The sequence below is a fragment of the Juglans microcarpa x Juglans regia genome, chromosome 2S, assembly GCF_004785595.1.
Source record: "Juglans microcarpa x Juglans regia isolate MS1-56 chromosome 2S, Jm3101_v1.0, whole genome shotgun sequence".
NCBI classification, from domain to species: Eukaryota; Viridiplantae; Streptophyta; class Magnoliopsida; order Fagales; family Juglandaceae; genus Juglans; species Juglans microcarpa x Juglans regia.
Window position 1 is genome coordinate 11,573,988 of NC_054597.1, and position 15,653 is coordinate 11,589,640.

The following is a 15,653-nucleotide window of genomic DNA, read 5'->3' on the forward strand; positions in this document are numbered from 1 at the left end:
TGTGCATTCTAAAATTGTATATAACATTACCAATAAAAATCTTTAGTCTTTTGTAAATTTTGATAGAAATACGATGAGCTGGACCAATTATTGGCTCCATTTTTCTCTTAGCGCGTATTTATATGACTGAGACTAGAACACTCACTCTGTCATATTTGAATGGAATATATATTCTTTGCGGTCAGCTTACGTTCTAATATTTGACCCTAGCTAGTTTGTTTGGCCATAGGGAAAACGCACTATAAGAGTCATGCCATTACACTGTTCATTATAGCGAATGGATCATTTGTCTTTTTGCGAATTAAGTCAACGGTCTAAACGTCCCTGCTCATCAATAGAATCACCCTAGACAACGACCTTAAAACTCCCCGGCCAGTACCATTCTGTCTGAATTCATTTCTTCCTTTCTTTCTTCGATGAACCCGGATCACCAGCAAATTTCACAGATCATTTGCATGGAACGTTCCAGGTTTTCCCATCCGATGAAACCCAAGTTCGAGTGTTTGGTATTAATTGTCCTGGTCTCAATTATTACCTTCCGTGCCGACGTAGCCGAATCTAAATGCAGTAAACAATGTGATCATCATCTAGCTTTAGCTTCGTACTACGTGTCTGAGGGCACAAATCTCACGTTTATAGCTACGCTTTTGCAATCTACTCTTAATATTAACCCCGACACTATTCTGAGTTACAACAAGCAAAAGATACCCAACAAAAACAGTACCCAGTTGCAGAATAGAACAATCAATGTTCCGTTCCCATGTGAATGTATCGAAGACGATTTTCTGGGTTACGTTTTTAATTACTCGCTTCAATCTGGGGACTACTACAAGAAGGTGGCACGCAAATGGTATGCGAACCTGACAACAATCGATTTGCTGCTGAAATTTAATACCTACGACCCCAATATGCTACCCGACTATGGGACGTTGAACGTGCCGGTGACATGCTCGTGCGGTAACAGCGAGGTTTCGGAGGATTTCGGGTTGTTTATTACGTATCCGCTTCGGCCGGGTGACACACTGGAATCGGTTACGGCGGAGACGGGTCTTAATACAAGTTATACAACCTTGCTGCAGAGTTACAACCCGGGTGTGAATTTCAGCCAAGGGAGTGGCGTGGTATATATTCCAGGCAAAGGTAACGTACAATTTTGTTGTGTTTCTGTATCCGAGGTACTTAACGATTACATGATCTTACTCAGATTGATCTCAGTTGAAACATATATATATATATAACTCATCCTACAAAAACGTTTGTGCAAGAGAGGGTGTCTCTCTCAATATAAAGCCACTAGCAGGATCACTACTAGCCGATGTGGGATTATCCCGGCCCGCATACTCGACCCTCCCCTTGGGGGTCTCTTGCAGCGGCCCCACACTCCTACCAAACCAAGGGATCCTTGCCAGGAGCGGCCCTACTACCCCCAGCGATATTCGTTTTGGCTCTGATACTAATTGAGGTAGAACTCTTCCTATAAAAGTGCTTGTGCAAGAGAGGGTGTCTCTCTCAATATAAAGCTACTAGCAAGATTACTACTAGCCGATGTGGGACTATCCTGGCCTTCAATCGAATTAAACAAGTAGATCTTCAAATCTGTTTTTGTAGTTTGAATGCTAGGGAACACTTCTAGCTAGATTATGATAGAGAAATTACACATCTTTTGAGATCATTTCTGCACAAAGAATATTTGAAGAGTGGTGGACCAAGGTTCAGAGCAGATCAGGGTTGAGGGGTTGACAACTTGACAGGGAGAAAGTTTCATGAATTAGATATATAGTTGGTCTTTTTATAATTTTTTTTTTTACAAATGATTTCATTGAATTTCAAGCATCAAGAGTACTATGGTTTCTGAGGGCTATGATCGATTTCCATTAACTTGCCTTTTATTTTTTTTCTTTCCCGATTTATTTGCAGATCAAAATGGTACTTATCCATCTCTGCCCTCAAGGTACGTAGCTTGTATAAATTTGATCTTCATACTAAAGGAAAAGGCTATATTTACTTCTAATATTGTAGTTTGTCTTATATTTACAAGTTGTACTTAATTTGTTGTGGTTTCCTCCCTTAATTTGCAGCTCAAACGGTTCGATCCTCTTCCACATGCAGTTGGTTTTACAAGGATTATGTTTATAACTTTGACATTTGAGACATCATGTCTCAGATATTAAAGTGCAGAGGCTAGTGGTACTAATTTTAAAGCTTAACATGATTTGCTAATTAACTATAAGCATGCAGGATTAGCGAGAGGAGTTATTGCTGGTGCAGCTATTGGAGGAGTAGCTGGTTTTTTGTTATTTGCCGCTTGCATATATCTCGGATGTCACCTTATAAAGAAGAAGCTGGATCCGGAGGCGAAGTTGCCTTTGGCATCATCTAAAGATCATCTATCTGCTCCGAGTGGGCATGGTATATATGTTCTAGTTATAAGTTAAATTAGATATGGTTCTACGGTGTCTAAAATTCGCACAATTTCTTTGAAAAATGTAATGCTTATGATAAAAAATTGATTTTTTCATGTGATTCCAATCATCCCTTACTTTTATTCAGAAAAGGGTACTGCATGCAGCTTGGTCATCATAAAGAAAAACACTCTAGCTATAAAGTGATTACACAAAACCAATCCTACAAATTGACGTGATTTAATGTGAAAGAGTAATCCGTACGTGTATTTTCTTAGGAAATATTTTTAAACTAATTAAGGCTTCATATTCCTTAGTGATGGCTAAGTCTAAGTCGATGACAAATGTCAGACTTCCGAGGAATGCAATTGATTTTGTTTGGAGAGTTGGGAAAATTAATGACAATATTCTCACTAGTGTCAGAACTCCGGCCGATATATCTTTGTGTTTTGCAAAATAGTCTGCCAAAAATATAACCTATAAGGAAATCTCATTTAATTAAGCAGTGATACTGAAAAATGCTTTGAACTCATGTTTATAGATATGCAATCGTAGTGAGCATTAATGAAATTGGATATATGGAGATTAGAGTACACAAGCTCACTACTGCTTTTTGGTTTTCCTTTTCACTACTACTTTGATTTAGGGCCAGAAAGTACCTTAAACGTCAAGGATGAGGAATATTCAAATAGTAATCGGCCTCCTGTTGCTGGTCCGGCTTCGGCTTCAGGTCTTAAAGGCATAACTGTGAGCATATCGGTAGAGTTCTCATATGAAGAACTTGCTACTGCTACCGATAACTTCAGTTTGGCTAATAAGATCGGTAAAGGTGGCTCTGGGTCTTTTTATTATGCAGAGCTGAGAGGCGAGGTAATTAATTTGTAGCTACATATATATATACACTACTACAAGAAAAACAAATATTTGTGACGGATTATTTGCTACAATAACGACTAGATAAAAACAGACTCATTTTGACAAGAAATAAACATTTTCGATGGAAATAACTGGTCACAAATAAGCAGTTTTCTTGTAGTAATATATATATATATATATATATATTTATATTCATAAATCACATTAGGTAAATTGCACATTAATTATGCATGGAATTAATTTTGCCCATTATGTAATTTTCTTGACGCCATTGTGATAAAGAGTTGTAGTCATGCATGCATGTAGGCTTATATTAAATGATACTGTTGGGAATTGCAAGGTGATATTTAGATAAATGGGTAAGTTGTGAGAAAAGGCTAGAGGAATTAGGAAGACTTCTATGGTTGAGTTCTTCCAAAGATTGTTGAAAATGCAGAGTTTTTTCTTTTTTTTGGTTTATTTTATTGGCTTGCCATACAAAGCACCCTACATTAATCGGTATATATATATATATATATATAGGAAGTAGATATATAATACATGATTCTAGAACTAACCCTTACAACTTCTTAGACACAATAAATAAATTAGATCTATGCATGGTTTATGGTTCAAGCTGGTTCAATGGTCTGTGGCTACCATACAATGAACATGACTATTCTTAGAATAAATTCTTTTATGTACAACCGGCATAAGAAACCGTGAGAGAATCGACTTGCCACATTAGCTGATATAGCACGAGCTGAAAAACAAAAGAAATAACCGGTTCTTCCTATAGTTAAAAACATCAAGTCCACTGTAGTTATCCTCAACTCATTTAAAAAACACAAAACAACAAATAGAAGAAATAACACGAGCTAAAGAAATAAGACAGATCTTCGTCTTCGTATAGGAGAAAAAACAGAGAGAGTGGTCATCGGCATGAAGATTGAACTAACCATAATTTGAAATAAGACAAATGCGACCTAAATCAACTACATAGCAGGTTCTAAAATTGCCAATTCAATTGCCAGTTCTAAAACTGCCACTCAAGATGAAGCATGACTGTGTAGAGCTTGAGACTTCTTAGACTTGCTAGTTGCCAACTAGGTCTTGGGCTCTTTCTTCACAGGTTCTTCCTTTTCAGACAAGATCAACTCGATATGGCTAGGAGATGACAAGTTCTTCCTTCACAGGCCAGCGCCCTTGTCCATTTGAATGCCTATTCTTTGCTTGGGCAGCATTGGTCTACCGAGTCTGAATCTAGCCACCGTCATAACTCGACAAGCCATCCCATACCTGCCATGATATTTCGCAATCCCGTCAATAGTTTTCACCAAAACTCGACTTTTATTTGCTGTGAATGAGATGGGTAATGAATTTTTCCAGAACCATTTCATGTGTCAATTTTTCACAAACATCAAAGCTACAATACCTCATCCTCATCCCTCACTCTCAATCTCAGAAATTGCCTCTTTTCTTCAACGGTCGTTCCTACCCCTCGTCGTCGGCAAACACTAACCATCTTCGACGGTTCCTTCTCCAGTCGTTCACCACGTCTCCCCTTCCCCCATCGCGAGTGGTGGGGCATACCAAAGGACCACGCTGCGATCATGAAGAGATCTGTTGGAAACCAGGAGTAGTGGGAAGGACAGATAGCAAGAAGGAGAAGACGAAAATGAGGGAGAGGTAGAGGCAGAGGAGGGCCATTACCACCAACATCTTTCACGGCTTGCGAAAGCACGGTGGCTACCACCTGTCCCCTCGCACTGACATCAACGAGGTCCTCCGCGACCTCGCCAAGGAGGCAAGCTGGATCTTGCAACCCAACGGCACCACCTTGCTCTTCTTTGTTTTAAGGGTATGAGTTATTGTGGGTTTTGGAGAACGAAGAGCTATGGAGTGACTGGAAGAAATGGGGGAGTCGTGCCTATGGGGAAGACGAAGGGATGAAATCATGAAAGTCTGAAATGGGTGAAACGAGTTCGCGATTTTGGTAAAAAAAGAAAACGGTGCCATTTTGTAGTTCTACCTCATGGGACGCTGTTCCCCAAGCTAGTTACAAATAGCTTTTCTCTTTTAGAATATTCAAGAAAAAGAATAATTTTTAATACTCCTTAATGCATTTTGAAATTCCAAGCATTCTGTGCAATAAATGAAACTTTTATCTTGGTAATGCATTTGTGAATATGTCTGTAAGTTGTTCTTCACTTTCTCAATATTTCAGATTGATTTCTTCATTTGCTTCTACTTCTCTTAGAAAGTGATACTTGATGGCAATGTGTTTTGTTCGATTATGATAAACTGAATTTTTTGTCATAGCTATTGCCGACGTGTTGTCACAATAGATCTTTGTAGTATCCTCTTCCAATGTCTTCAAATATTCTTTTAAGCCATATTGTTTGGTGTGCTGCTCCAGCTGCTGTAATGTATATCACTACAAGAAAAATTGGTTTTTGTGGCTAAATTTAGTTCTGAAGATGCTTAACCATGGTTTAACATCTTTTTGCGGTGATTTATTTGGAGGTCCTTTATCCATTAGCATTGATCTTGCCATTTCCATGACAGTTCTGATCTTTTGCTTCAATACTCCTTTTTGTTGTGGACAATAAGCAACAATGAGATGATGCTCCATCCCTCGTCTTCACAAAATTATACTCAAATTCATTTGAGGCATCTTCTTTACTTATATCACTTCTTAAAATCTTGATGTAATGGCAACTTTGTTTTTCCTTGAATATCTTAAAGGTTCCAAATGAGTTTTCTCAAAGAAAATATACCCATGTCATTCGGGGATAATTATCTATAAAAAGAATAAAAAATCTGCTTTCATACATCAGAATGCCTATTCAATCTTTGCTCATGTGCTTGTAGAGAGCCCATTACATAGATGATAAGTCCTTAGACTGTTCAATTGCAGCTACAACAGGATCATGTTTTTCTGTCATGATGATTAATATCTTTTGTACCAGTCTTTGATAAGAGATTTCTTCTCCATAAGCTCTCATCTGATTTACAATCTCCATCATCCTTGAACAATAATCTTTAGCAATCTCAGAATCTTTCATTCTAAGATTCTCCAATTCTCTTCTCAGAGTTTGGAGCTTGATAGTTCGTACTTCCGTGTTATCTTGGAACTCCTTTTGTTTTGATTTTTGACTTGTAGAGACACGACTTCCTTCAATAGGATTTGCAACTCCATCTTCAATCACCTCCCATAAATCTTGAGATTGAAAAAAATTCATCATTTTGATACTCCAATAGTCATGATTTTCAGCGCCAAAATGGTTGAGAAGAACCGGAAGCCATGGTGCCCTTCGCCCAAAATTGATCGGACTTGAGCTCTATACCACTGTTGGGAATTGCAAGTTGATATTTAAATGGGTAAGTTGTGAGAAAAGGATAGAGGAATTAGGAAGACTTCTATGGTTGAGTTCTTCCAAATACTGTAGAAAAGACCCTACCCTACATTGGGTATATATAGGGGAAATAGATACATTCTATAACCAGCCCTTACAACTTCCTAGGCACAATAAATAAACTAGACACATGCATGGTTCATGGTTGAAGGTTCAATGGACTTTGGCTACCGTACAATACTGAACATGACTATTTCTAGAATATTCAAGAAAATACATTAACTTTTAACAGATACAATAGCCCTCTTTTTGCAAGTGTGATCAGGACTACCTTGCATATTGCATGGCCTGAATATTGGTCTAGTTCATGAGTACGTACGTAGGATCAGCACCCAATCTGAATTTAGGGAAGTACAGGGGAGATTCATCTACTGAGCGGATGGGGGGAAAAATAGATGGACAACTCGGAGAATATTTTTCCATTTCAAATTTTTATTTAAAAAAGAAAAAAGAATAGGATGGTACATACCCATGAATTTATTAATGAACTTTCACTTATGGCAAAGAAATACCGAATTTACATCTTTGGACTCTTTGGCAATTGCATAATCTGTTTTCCTTGGTGTTTGTTGCTGCATTCGTTAGCATTCTACACGGATAACTAACCAACCACACCCGCCTTTAGCCATGCATGCCATCTTATTGATTTGCATATAATTTTCACCTTTCCTAATATATAGCACTGATTCCTTCACTCTATCTGTGCAGAAAGTTGCAATCAAGAAGATGCAATCATCTAGAAAGTTTCTTGCTGAATTAAATGTTTTAACACATGTTCATCACTTGAACACGGTAATATTGTACTTTCTTTCCCAACACCAACATGATCATTGTCATTTAAGAAAGTTGATTTGTATGCTAGGTTTTGCTCTATTATTTGTTCTGTTTTTCCCCAACATGGCCCAAAAAAAAAGCGAGAAATTAAGAAAGATGGAAGTCCTAGTACTACTTATCTCTAATGCATTAGTGCAGTACTAGTGCATTTTTCTCTCATGTACTAGCGTAAATGAATATTCAAGATGTGTGATGTTTTTCTTTTTTTTTTTTTTTTTTTTTTTTAATCCCATCTTCTGATATATATATATAATATATATATCTATCACTTAACAAAAAAATCGTGTCAGGTGCGGTTGATCGGATATTGTGTTGAGGGGTCTCTTTTCCTGGTCTATGAATATATTGAGAATGGCAACTTGAGCCAGCATTTGCGTGGCTCCTTAGGTGAGATCCCATGCATGTGCATGGTAATTAGGATGTTTACAGATGGTCACATTCAGATAAATGCTTATAATTGGGTTGACATTTCTTGCAGGGAGGGACCCATTGCCGTGGTCCACTCGAGTGCAAATTGCCCTTGATTCAGCCCGGGGTCTCGAACATATTCACGAGCACACTGTTCCTCTCCATGTTCATCGTGATCTTAAATCAGCGAGTATATTGATAGACAAGAACTTCCATGGAAAGGTTGCATCAGTGATTCTGGTGTTATAGATGTTCGGAAGCTTGTTCAAGTTGTTGTATTGATATATGCATATATGCATTTATTGCAGGTTGCAAATTTCGGATTAACTACTAGACTTACCAAAGGAAAAGCATCCCTACTCCCCACCCGTCTTGTGGGAACATTTGGATACATGGCACCTGAGTAAGTTGGCATTTTAGGCAGTAGCAAATTCAGCAATAATGAAAGATAAGTACTGTTTTGGCAGCATATGCATGCATGCAAGCTGCTACAAGGACAATTGATTGTAATTTTTGAGCAATTTTCCAACCTTAGATACATATCTATCTATGCGATTATCTGCGCCTGCTGATATGTTAATTTCACGGATCCCCTATGCATGGAGTCATGGACTCTTTCCCAATAGGCGAGGAAAAGTACTTAATGTATGGATTTGTCTGTACAAAATTGAATAAATTCTAACCCATTTTTTTGTGCAGATATGCTCAGTATGGAGATGTTTCTCCCAAAGTAGATGTATATGCCTTTGGGGTTGTCCTTTATGAACTTATTTCTGCGAAGCAAGCTGTGTTCAAGCCAAACTGTTCCACTGTTGAATCTAAGAGCCTCGTGACATTAGTAAATCTTCTAATAAATTAGGCTTCATATAAAGCCTTTTTTATGCTGAATATTTTCCTCCTCTGAAGCCACATTGATATATTTCCTGTGATTCGCAGTTTGAGGATGCTCTTAATCGGCCTGATAATCCTATGGAAGACCTACGCAAACTAGTTGACCCTCGGCTTGGAGATGACTACCCACTTGACTCAGTTTGGAAGGTGAAACGTACAAACTTTTTACAAAATCCAGCTACTATTTATTTTTACAATGGAATAAAGCTATGGAAACGTTTGATTGCAGGTGTCCATGCTTGCTAGAGAATGTACACTGGAGGATCCGCAACTACGTCCAAGTATGAGAGCTGTCGTGGTTGCCTTGATGTCACTTTCATCCACAATTGATGTCTGATCAGGATCAAGATCATGTCCATTCCTATTTTCAAAATCAAGCTCTTCATGAGTACTAGTGGATGATCCTGATCAGGATCAGGATCATGTCCATTCCTATTGTCATGACAATGATCTCTAGCTATCTTATTATGTTCCCCGTATTTTCTAATCAATGATCTAGAAAAGAAGTACTGAATCCTCCATTAAACAATAACAACTCCATATATAGTTCAGTACTAGTGGGATTATTAACATATATACCAACTCTTTCAATGATCCTGAATTCATAATTAGTTCAGATAAAGAAAATGCCCCTTGGTATATATTTTGACAGGCAAAGTTGATAATCTTGATTTGTTTCGAGTTATAAATTTATAATTTTTACATACATATCTGAGATGGGATTTTTTTTCTCATTTAGCATATTGAATTTGATCAAGATGTTTTGAATAGTAAGGTTGGATTTAGAATTCGTTTTCTTAAAAGAATTAATTGGATACTTTATTTGGTATTCCAGATATATTAGTGATTACTTATATATTATTTAAACAAGAAAAAATTAGTTCATCCATAAAAATAATTATAAAAATTATTTTATAAATTGATATGATTTTATGCGATATATTTATTTTAAAAGCTTTTTTTTATATATAATATTGGTAGTGATCAAATGATGAAAAGAACAAATTAACATGTTGAGAAACTAAGCATGCATATATGAATTATGGTTTATGGTCATGTGGTTCAGGCATGATTGCCATATTTACCATGACTTACAAAAAGTTACGAATATAAAGTCCAATTAGGTCTAATCTGCGGAGATTAAGTTTCATTAACCTTCAAGTTATACATCAAATTATCTGTACTTGAGTTCAGTATAAAATCAACTTAGACAAAACATGAAATATTAACACCAAAGTTCGAGTGAATATTTACAAAGACTTTTGCTAAATATATAAAAATATTTTATCACTAAAACTAAACCGTTGAACAATTAATTATCTGCTGCTTTAAGTTTTAATTGGCCCGGTTTGGATACAAGAAGCGTTTCATCTCATCTCATCATTACAACTTTTTTAAATTTCACACAAAATATAATAAAAAATCCAACTTTTCAAATCTCAAAACAATATAATAATACTAAAAAATAATATTCTAACAATATTTTATTCAACTTTTAACTTTTATCTCAACTTAATTTTATCTCAACTCACTATCCAAACGACCCTAAATTATGATAAACAAATTACATATTTTTTGAGATAATTTTTGCACAATGTGTGGTTGACCAGCTAGGGTTATAGTTCATGAGATCATCCGCAGAGGTTGATTTGAAAGGGAAAACGTTTCATGCATCAATGCAAACCAATTTACGTTTTCAATAAATTAATGTACATTCTCACAATTTTTAAGGTCTAAAATATGGAATAAAAAGATGCTTTTACTAGTATTCTACCGAGTGTCCAGTCAATTATGTTTTGCTTAATCTGATAAACCCCATTAACATATGATCAGTTGTGCATTGATCGTTTAGTAGATGATATTGATGGATATATTTTGATTATATCTTAATTATATGTTTGAGTCTTTTACATGGCTACGAAGATGGTGGATTGAAGGAGAGTATTTTCAGGGCTCTAGAAGAAAAAGGCAGCAGTTTAGAAGAAGTAAAGACTCCGCATAGTTTGAATGAAGAGGAACTAGGGTTCAGGAGGTGCATTATCTTAAAGCTGAAACGGTGCCGTTAAGAATAAATGTTAAACGGTGTAGCATAGGATTTCATTAAACGCACAGCTTTATTCATTTTATTACTGCAATTGTATTATTCTAGAAAAGACAAAAAAAAGGGGGTAATGCTGTAATTACAGTAAAGGGTTGTTAAAGCCCACGCAGGGGGTAGTCTGAGGCATCTGACAAGTCTGTTATTTTCTTTGTAATTTCTCTCTGGAGAAAGGAGTGGCCTCGAACACACTCCAGCGTATGAATTGTCCATTTCCTTTCTGTGTTATCCCTTTCACATTTTTTACATCATTACCAGAGTACATCCTTTACAAGTAAAATCACAAGCAGAATCCTAACAAGTGGTATCCTAGAGCCTACGTTCCTTACAAATCGATTCATCAACTTACCTAGAAATTTCCCATGGTTGATAATACTAGATCCAAACAACAGCAGGAAGCAACCCAGAAAGAATTAGTAGAACATCACCAAAGTATAGCAGAGCTCCATCAGTGTATGGACGAAATGACATATATGATGAGCTCTGTTCTGGAATCCAACAACCAGATCGCACAGAGGGAGAGCAACAGAGACCATGAATGAGAGGTCCCAAACTCGAGACGAATCTGCACGAAAGGAGTCAAGTTAGATTTTTTGAATGGGTTTTTAAAGCAAATCAGTACTTTTAATTCCACCTAACACAGGTTTCTCCTCGTTTGCTAATGGAATTTTATCATATGAAGGGAGAAGCACTTATCTGGTATCAAAATGCATGGAGTAGTGGCCAATTTAGGGACTGAGAGACATTCACAAGGGCCCTCCAGGTTCAATTTAGGCCTACAACCTATGATGATATGATGGAAACATTGACAAGGTTGAAGTAGTCCTCTTCAATAACAACATACAAAGCATAATTTGATTCACTGTCCAACAGGTTGACAGGTCTAACTGATTGCCACAAACTCAGTTGCTTTATTAGTGGGTTGAAGGACGAGATCCAACTACCAATCAAAATGTTCAATCCAATTAGTTTGAATGCTGCCTTTGGTTTGGCAAAAATACAAGAAGAGTATTTAGCTGGCATGAGAAAACAGCCTAGATCAATTGGAGAAAGGAGTACTATACCTATCTTGGGCAGCTTTAGTCAAGGACACCAGGAGGGGCCACGAGGTGGGCTAATCCCACTGTACTTGCACAAGATTTCTCGCGACAAATGGATGAAAAATGAAGGAAAGGTTTATGTTTTCGTTGTGACGAGAAGTGAAGCCCCGCTCACAATTGCAAGTCACCAAAGATCTACCTCTTGCAAAGTTGGGAGGAGATGGGTGAGGTGGTGGAGCTAGAACTCATGGAGGAATTGCAACCAAAAGAGTAAGAGGTGATGAAAGAAATAGTGGAGGAAAAGTTGGAAATATCCATTAATGCCATGGTGGGAACTTCAAGTGCAAGCACTATGAGGTTGGAAGGTAAAATAGAAGAGGAACCAGTGGTCATTTTGGTGGACTTAGGAAGCACTCATTGCTTCCTTGACCCGGCAGTGGCTCACAAGGCAAAGTTGAAAGTGAATCCATCAGCTAAGCTGAATGTACGGGTGGCCAATGGCGAAATGGTCAAGAGTGACGAGTACATTGAGGTAGTGCCCATTAAAATACAAGGTTTCATATTCTTAGCCCCTCTTTACATTCTTGAATTGGGTGGTTGTGACTTAGTGTTGAGAGTTAATTGGCTAGCCACCTTGGGTCCTATTGTTTGGGACTTCTCAAGGTTATCCATGGAGTTTGGGAGGGAAGGGTAGAAAATCAGCTTGTTGGGGCTCAAATTGCAGCCCTACAAGGTGAGAGACAACAACAAAACTATGTTGGCCTCACTTATGAAGGGGAAGAGAATGTTGTTGCAAATAGTAGGACAAGAGAGTGAAACACAAAAGGGTGTGGACAGTGCTAGATTGGAGGAGTTGTTGAGTGAGTTTAAGGTATTTTTAAGGAACCACAAGGGTTAACCCCCCCAAGAACCCAAGACCATAAAATAATTTTGAAAGATAGCACCCAATCCATTTCCACTAGACCCTATCCTTATCCCAACTACCAAAAATCAGAAATTGAAAAGATTGTAGCTGAATTATTGAAAAATGGAGTAGTGAGGCCAAGTTCCAGCCGCTTTTCCTTCCTGGTGTAACTAGTACAAAAGGCAGATGGAGGGTGGAGATTGTGAGTGGATTATTGGGCGTTGAATCATGAAATAATTAAAGAAAAGTTCCCTATTCCTGTGATCAATGAGTTACTAGATGAGTTGGCAGGGGCTAGGGTCTTCTCAAAGTTGGATTTAAGGTCGAGATACCATCAAATCCGGGTGGTACCCAAGGATGTAGCCAAAACCACATTTAGAACTCATGAGGGCCACTATGAGTTCTTAGTAATGCCATTTGGGCTCACTAATGCCCCGTCTACTTTTCAGGGGCTAATGAATGATGTTTTCAAACCATTGTTGAGGAGATTGGTTCTACTATTTTTTGACAACATATTAGTGACAACAAGAGTTGGGAAGAGCATCTAGACCACCTTAGACAGGTGTTACAGCTGCTGTATGGGCACCAACTGTATGCAAAAAGGTCTAAGTGTTGGTTTGGAGTGGAAGAAGTGGATTATTTGGGCCACATCATTTCGGGCCAAGGAGTCAAGGCCGGCCCCTCCAAGATTACATCCATGTTAGAGTAGCCCACACCTAAGAAAACAAAGGCCTTGAGGGGATTCTTAGGATTGACCGGGTACCATCAAAAGTTCATCAAGAATTATGGGTTCTTACTAGCCTTTTGAGGAAGAATGCCTTTTCATGGGCCCAAGAGGCAACCCAAGCCTTTATGACTTTAAAGGAGGCTATCACCCAACCTCCTGTCCTCAAACTTCCAGACTTTTCACAACCATATACAATGGAATGTGATGCTAGTGGGAAGGGCATTGGGGCTATCCTAATGCAATTAGGACAACCAATAACCTTTTTGAACAAAATGTTAAAGGAAAGGGAACTATTGGCCGTGGTTACTGCAGTACAAAAATGGCGTCCATATCTCTTGGGGCAGTCATTTATTATCAAAACAGATCAACAAGCATTAAAATTTCTGCTTGAGCAGAAAGTGGGAAGAGAAGCACATCACAAGTGGCTAAGCAAGTTGATGGGGGTATGAGTTCAAAATAGAGTATAAAAAAGGGAAGGAAAATTTAGTGGCGGATGCTCTATCAAGGAGGGGAGATACAAAATCTGAAAACATGGGAGTGTTCTCACAAAGTTCCTTTCCCACAACTGAGTGGGTAGAGGAACTAAGGCAAAGTTATTGAGATTCTAAGGAGTTCTTAGATCTACTAACTAAGTTGCAAAATGAACAGGAGGTGCAAAAAGGGATTACTCTACAACAAGGGCTAATTTTTAAAAAAGGTAGAATTTTTATAGTGCCAGATTCTCCTTTCAAAATGAAGGTGTTGCAATATATACATACAGACCCCATGGCAGGTCATTCAGGCTATCTTAAGACTTATCAGTCGGCCAAGAGAGATTTCTACTGGGTCAGGGAGTGTGGTACATGTCAGGCTACTAAATATGAAACCCTGCCACTACCAAGTCCCCTACAACCCCTCCCCATACCTCAACAAGCTTGGATGGACATTTACATGGATTTATTAAAGAGTTACCAAATTCTAAGGAGTACTCTGTCATCTTTGTGGTAGTGGACCACTTCACAAAATATGGGCATTTCATCCCCCTATCTCACCTTACACAGCCCAGGATGTAGCCCAAGTGTTCTTAAGGACAGTTTTTAAGCTGCATGGATTTCCTAAGACCATAGTGTCTGACAAGGATCCCTTGTTCCTAAGTTCATTCTGGAAAGGGTTGTTTACCCTCCAAGGCATTACCCTTAACTTCAGCTCTGTCTATCATCCACAAAGCGATGGGCAGATTGAAGCCTTGAATAAGGTGTTGGAAGGGTATTTACAATGTTATGCAGGGTTTAAGCCTACGAGGTGGAGTTAGTGGTTATCCTTAGCAGAGTGGTGGTATAACAGTACCTACCACAGCTCGACAAAGCTGTCCCCTTTTGAGGCATTCTACAGTTATCCCCCCCCCCAAGGCTACTAGACTACATTCCAAGGACATCAACTAATGTGGCAGTAGATCAAGTGTTACAAAACAGAGCTCAAATTATCAATTTATTAAAACATAATCTCACAGCAGCACATAATCGCATGAAAAATTATGCAGATAAGAAGAGAACAGAGAGGGAGTTCAAAAATGGAGATTGGGTATACCTTCGCCTTCAGCCTTACTGCCAAAAGTCAGTGGCAGCGCGCCGTAACATGAAACTTGCTCTCTGCTTCTACGGCCCTTTCAGAGTGGTACAAAGGCTTGGATCAATTGCTTATCGCCTTGAGTTGCCACCATTGTCTCAAATTCACTCGGTTTTCCATGTCTCGTGCTTAAAAAAGAAGTTGGGAACACAGATCCAACCCCTAGCCACCCTACCTCCCACCAATAGCAACGGTGAGGTACTACCAGAACTTGAGACCGTGCTAAGAGCGTCGCCTGAAGCAGTAAGGAACCGAGCCATGACGGAGGTTTTGATCAAATGGATAGGGGCATCAGAGGCAGAAAATAGCTGGGAAAACCTATGAAAGCTTAGGGCTTTGTATCCACACCTTGTGGATAAGGTCTTATAAGGGAGGGAGGTTGTCACATGGCTACGGAGATGGTGGATTGAAGGAGAGGCAATGGGTAATTTTCAGGGCTCTAGAAGAGAGAGGCAGCAATTGAGAAGAAG

At 38.4% G+C, this 15,653-nt stretch overlaps 1 protein-coding gene across 1 annotated transcript; it reads left to right on the top strand.

The window, feature by feature from the left end:
• Positions 1-316: 316 nt before the first annotated feature.
• Positions 317-9,345, top strand: LOC121251897 (lysM domain receptor-like kinase 3). Its single transcript, XM_041151310.1, has 13 exons — positions 317-1,140; positions 1,918-1,951; positions 2,079-2,086; positions 2,239-2,409; positions 3,049-3,272; positions 7,385-7,468; positions 7,801-7,897; positions 7,989-8,140; positions 8,227-8,321; positions 8,618-8,756; positions 8,855-8,956; positions 9,039-9,191; positions 9,248-9,345. The coding sequence occupies exons 1-12, from the start codon at positions 417-419 to the stop codon at positions 9,144-9,146; spliced, it is 1,938 nt and encodes a 645-aa protein (XP_041007244.1). The 5' UTR covers positions 317-416; the 3' UTR covers positions 9,147-9,191; positions 9,248-9,345.
• Positions 9,346-15,653: the final 6,308 nt, after the last annotated feature.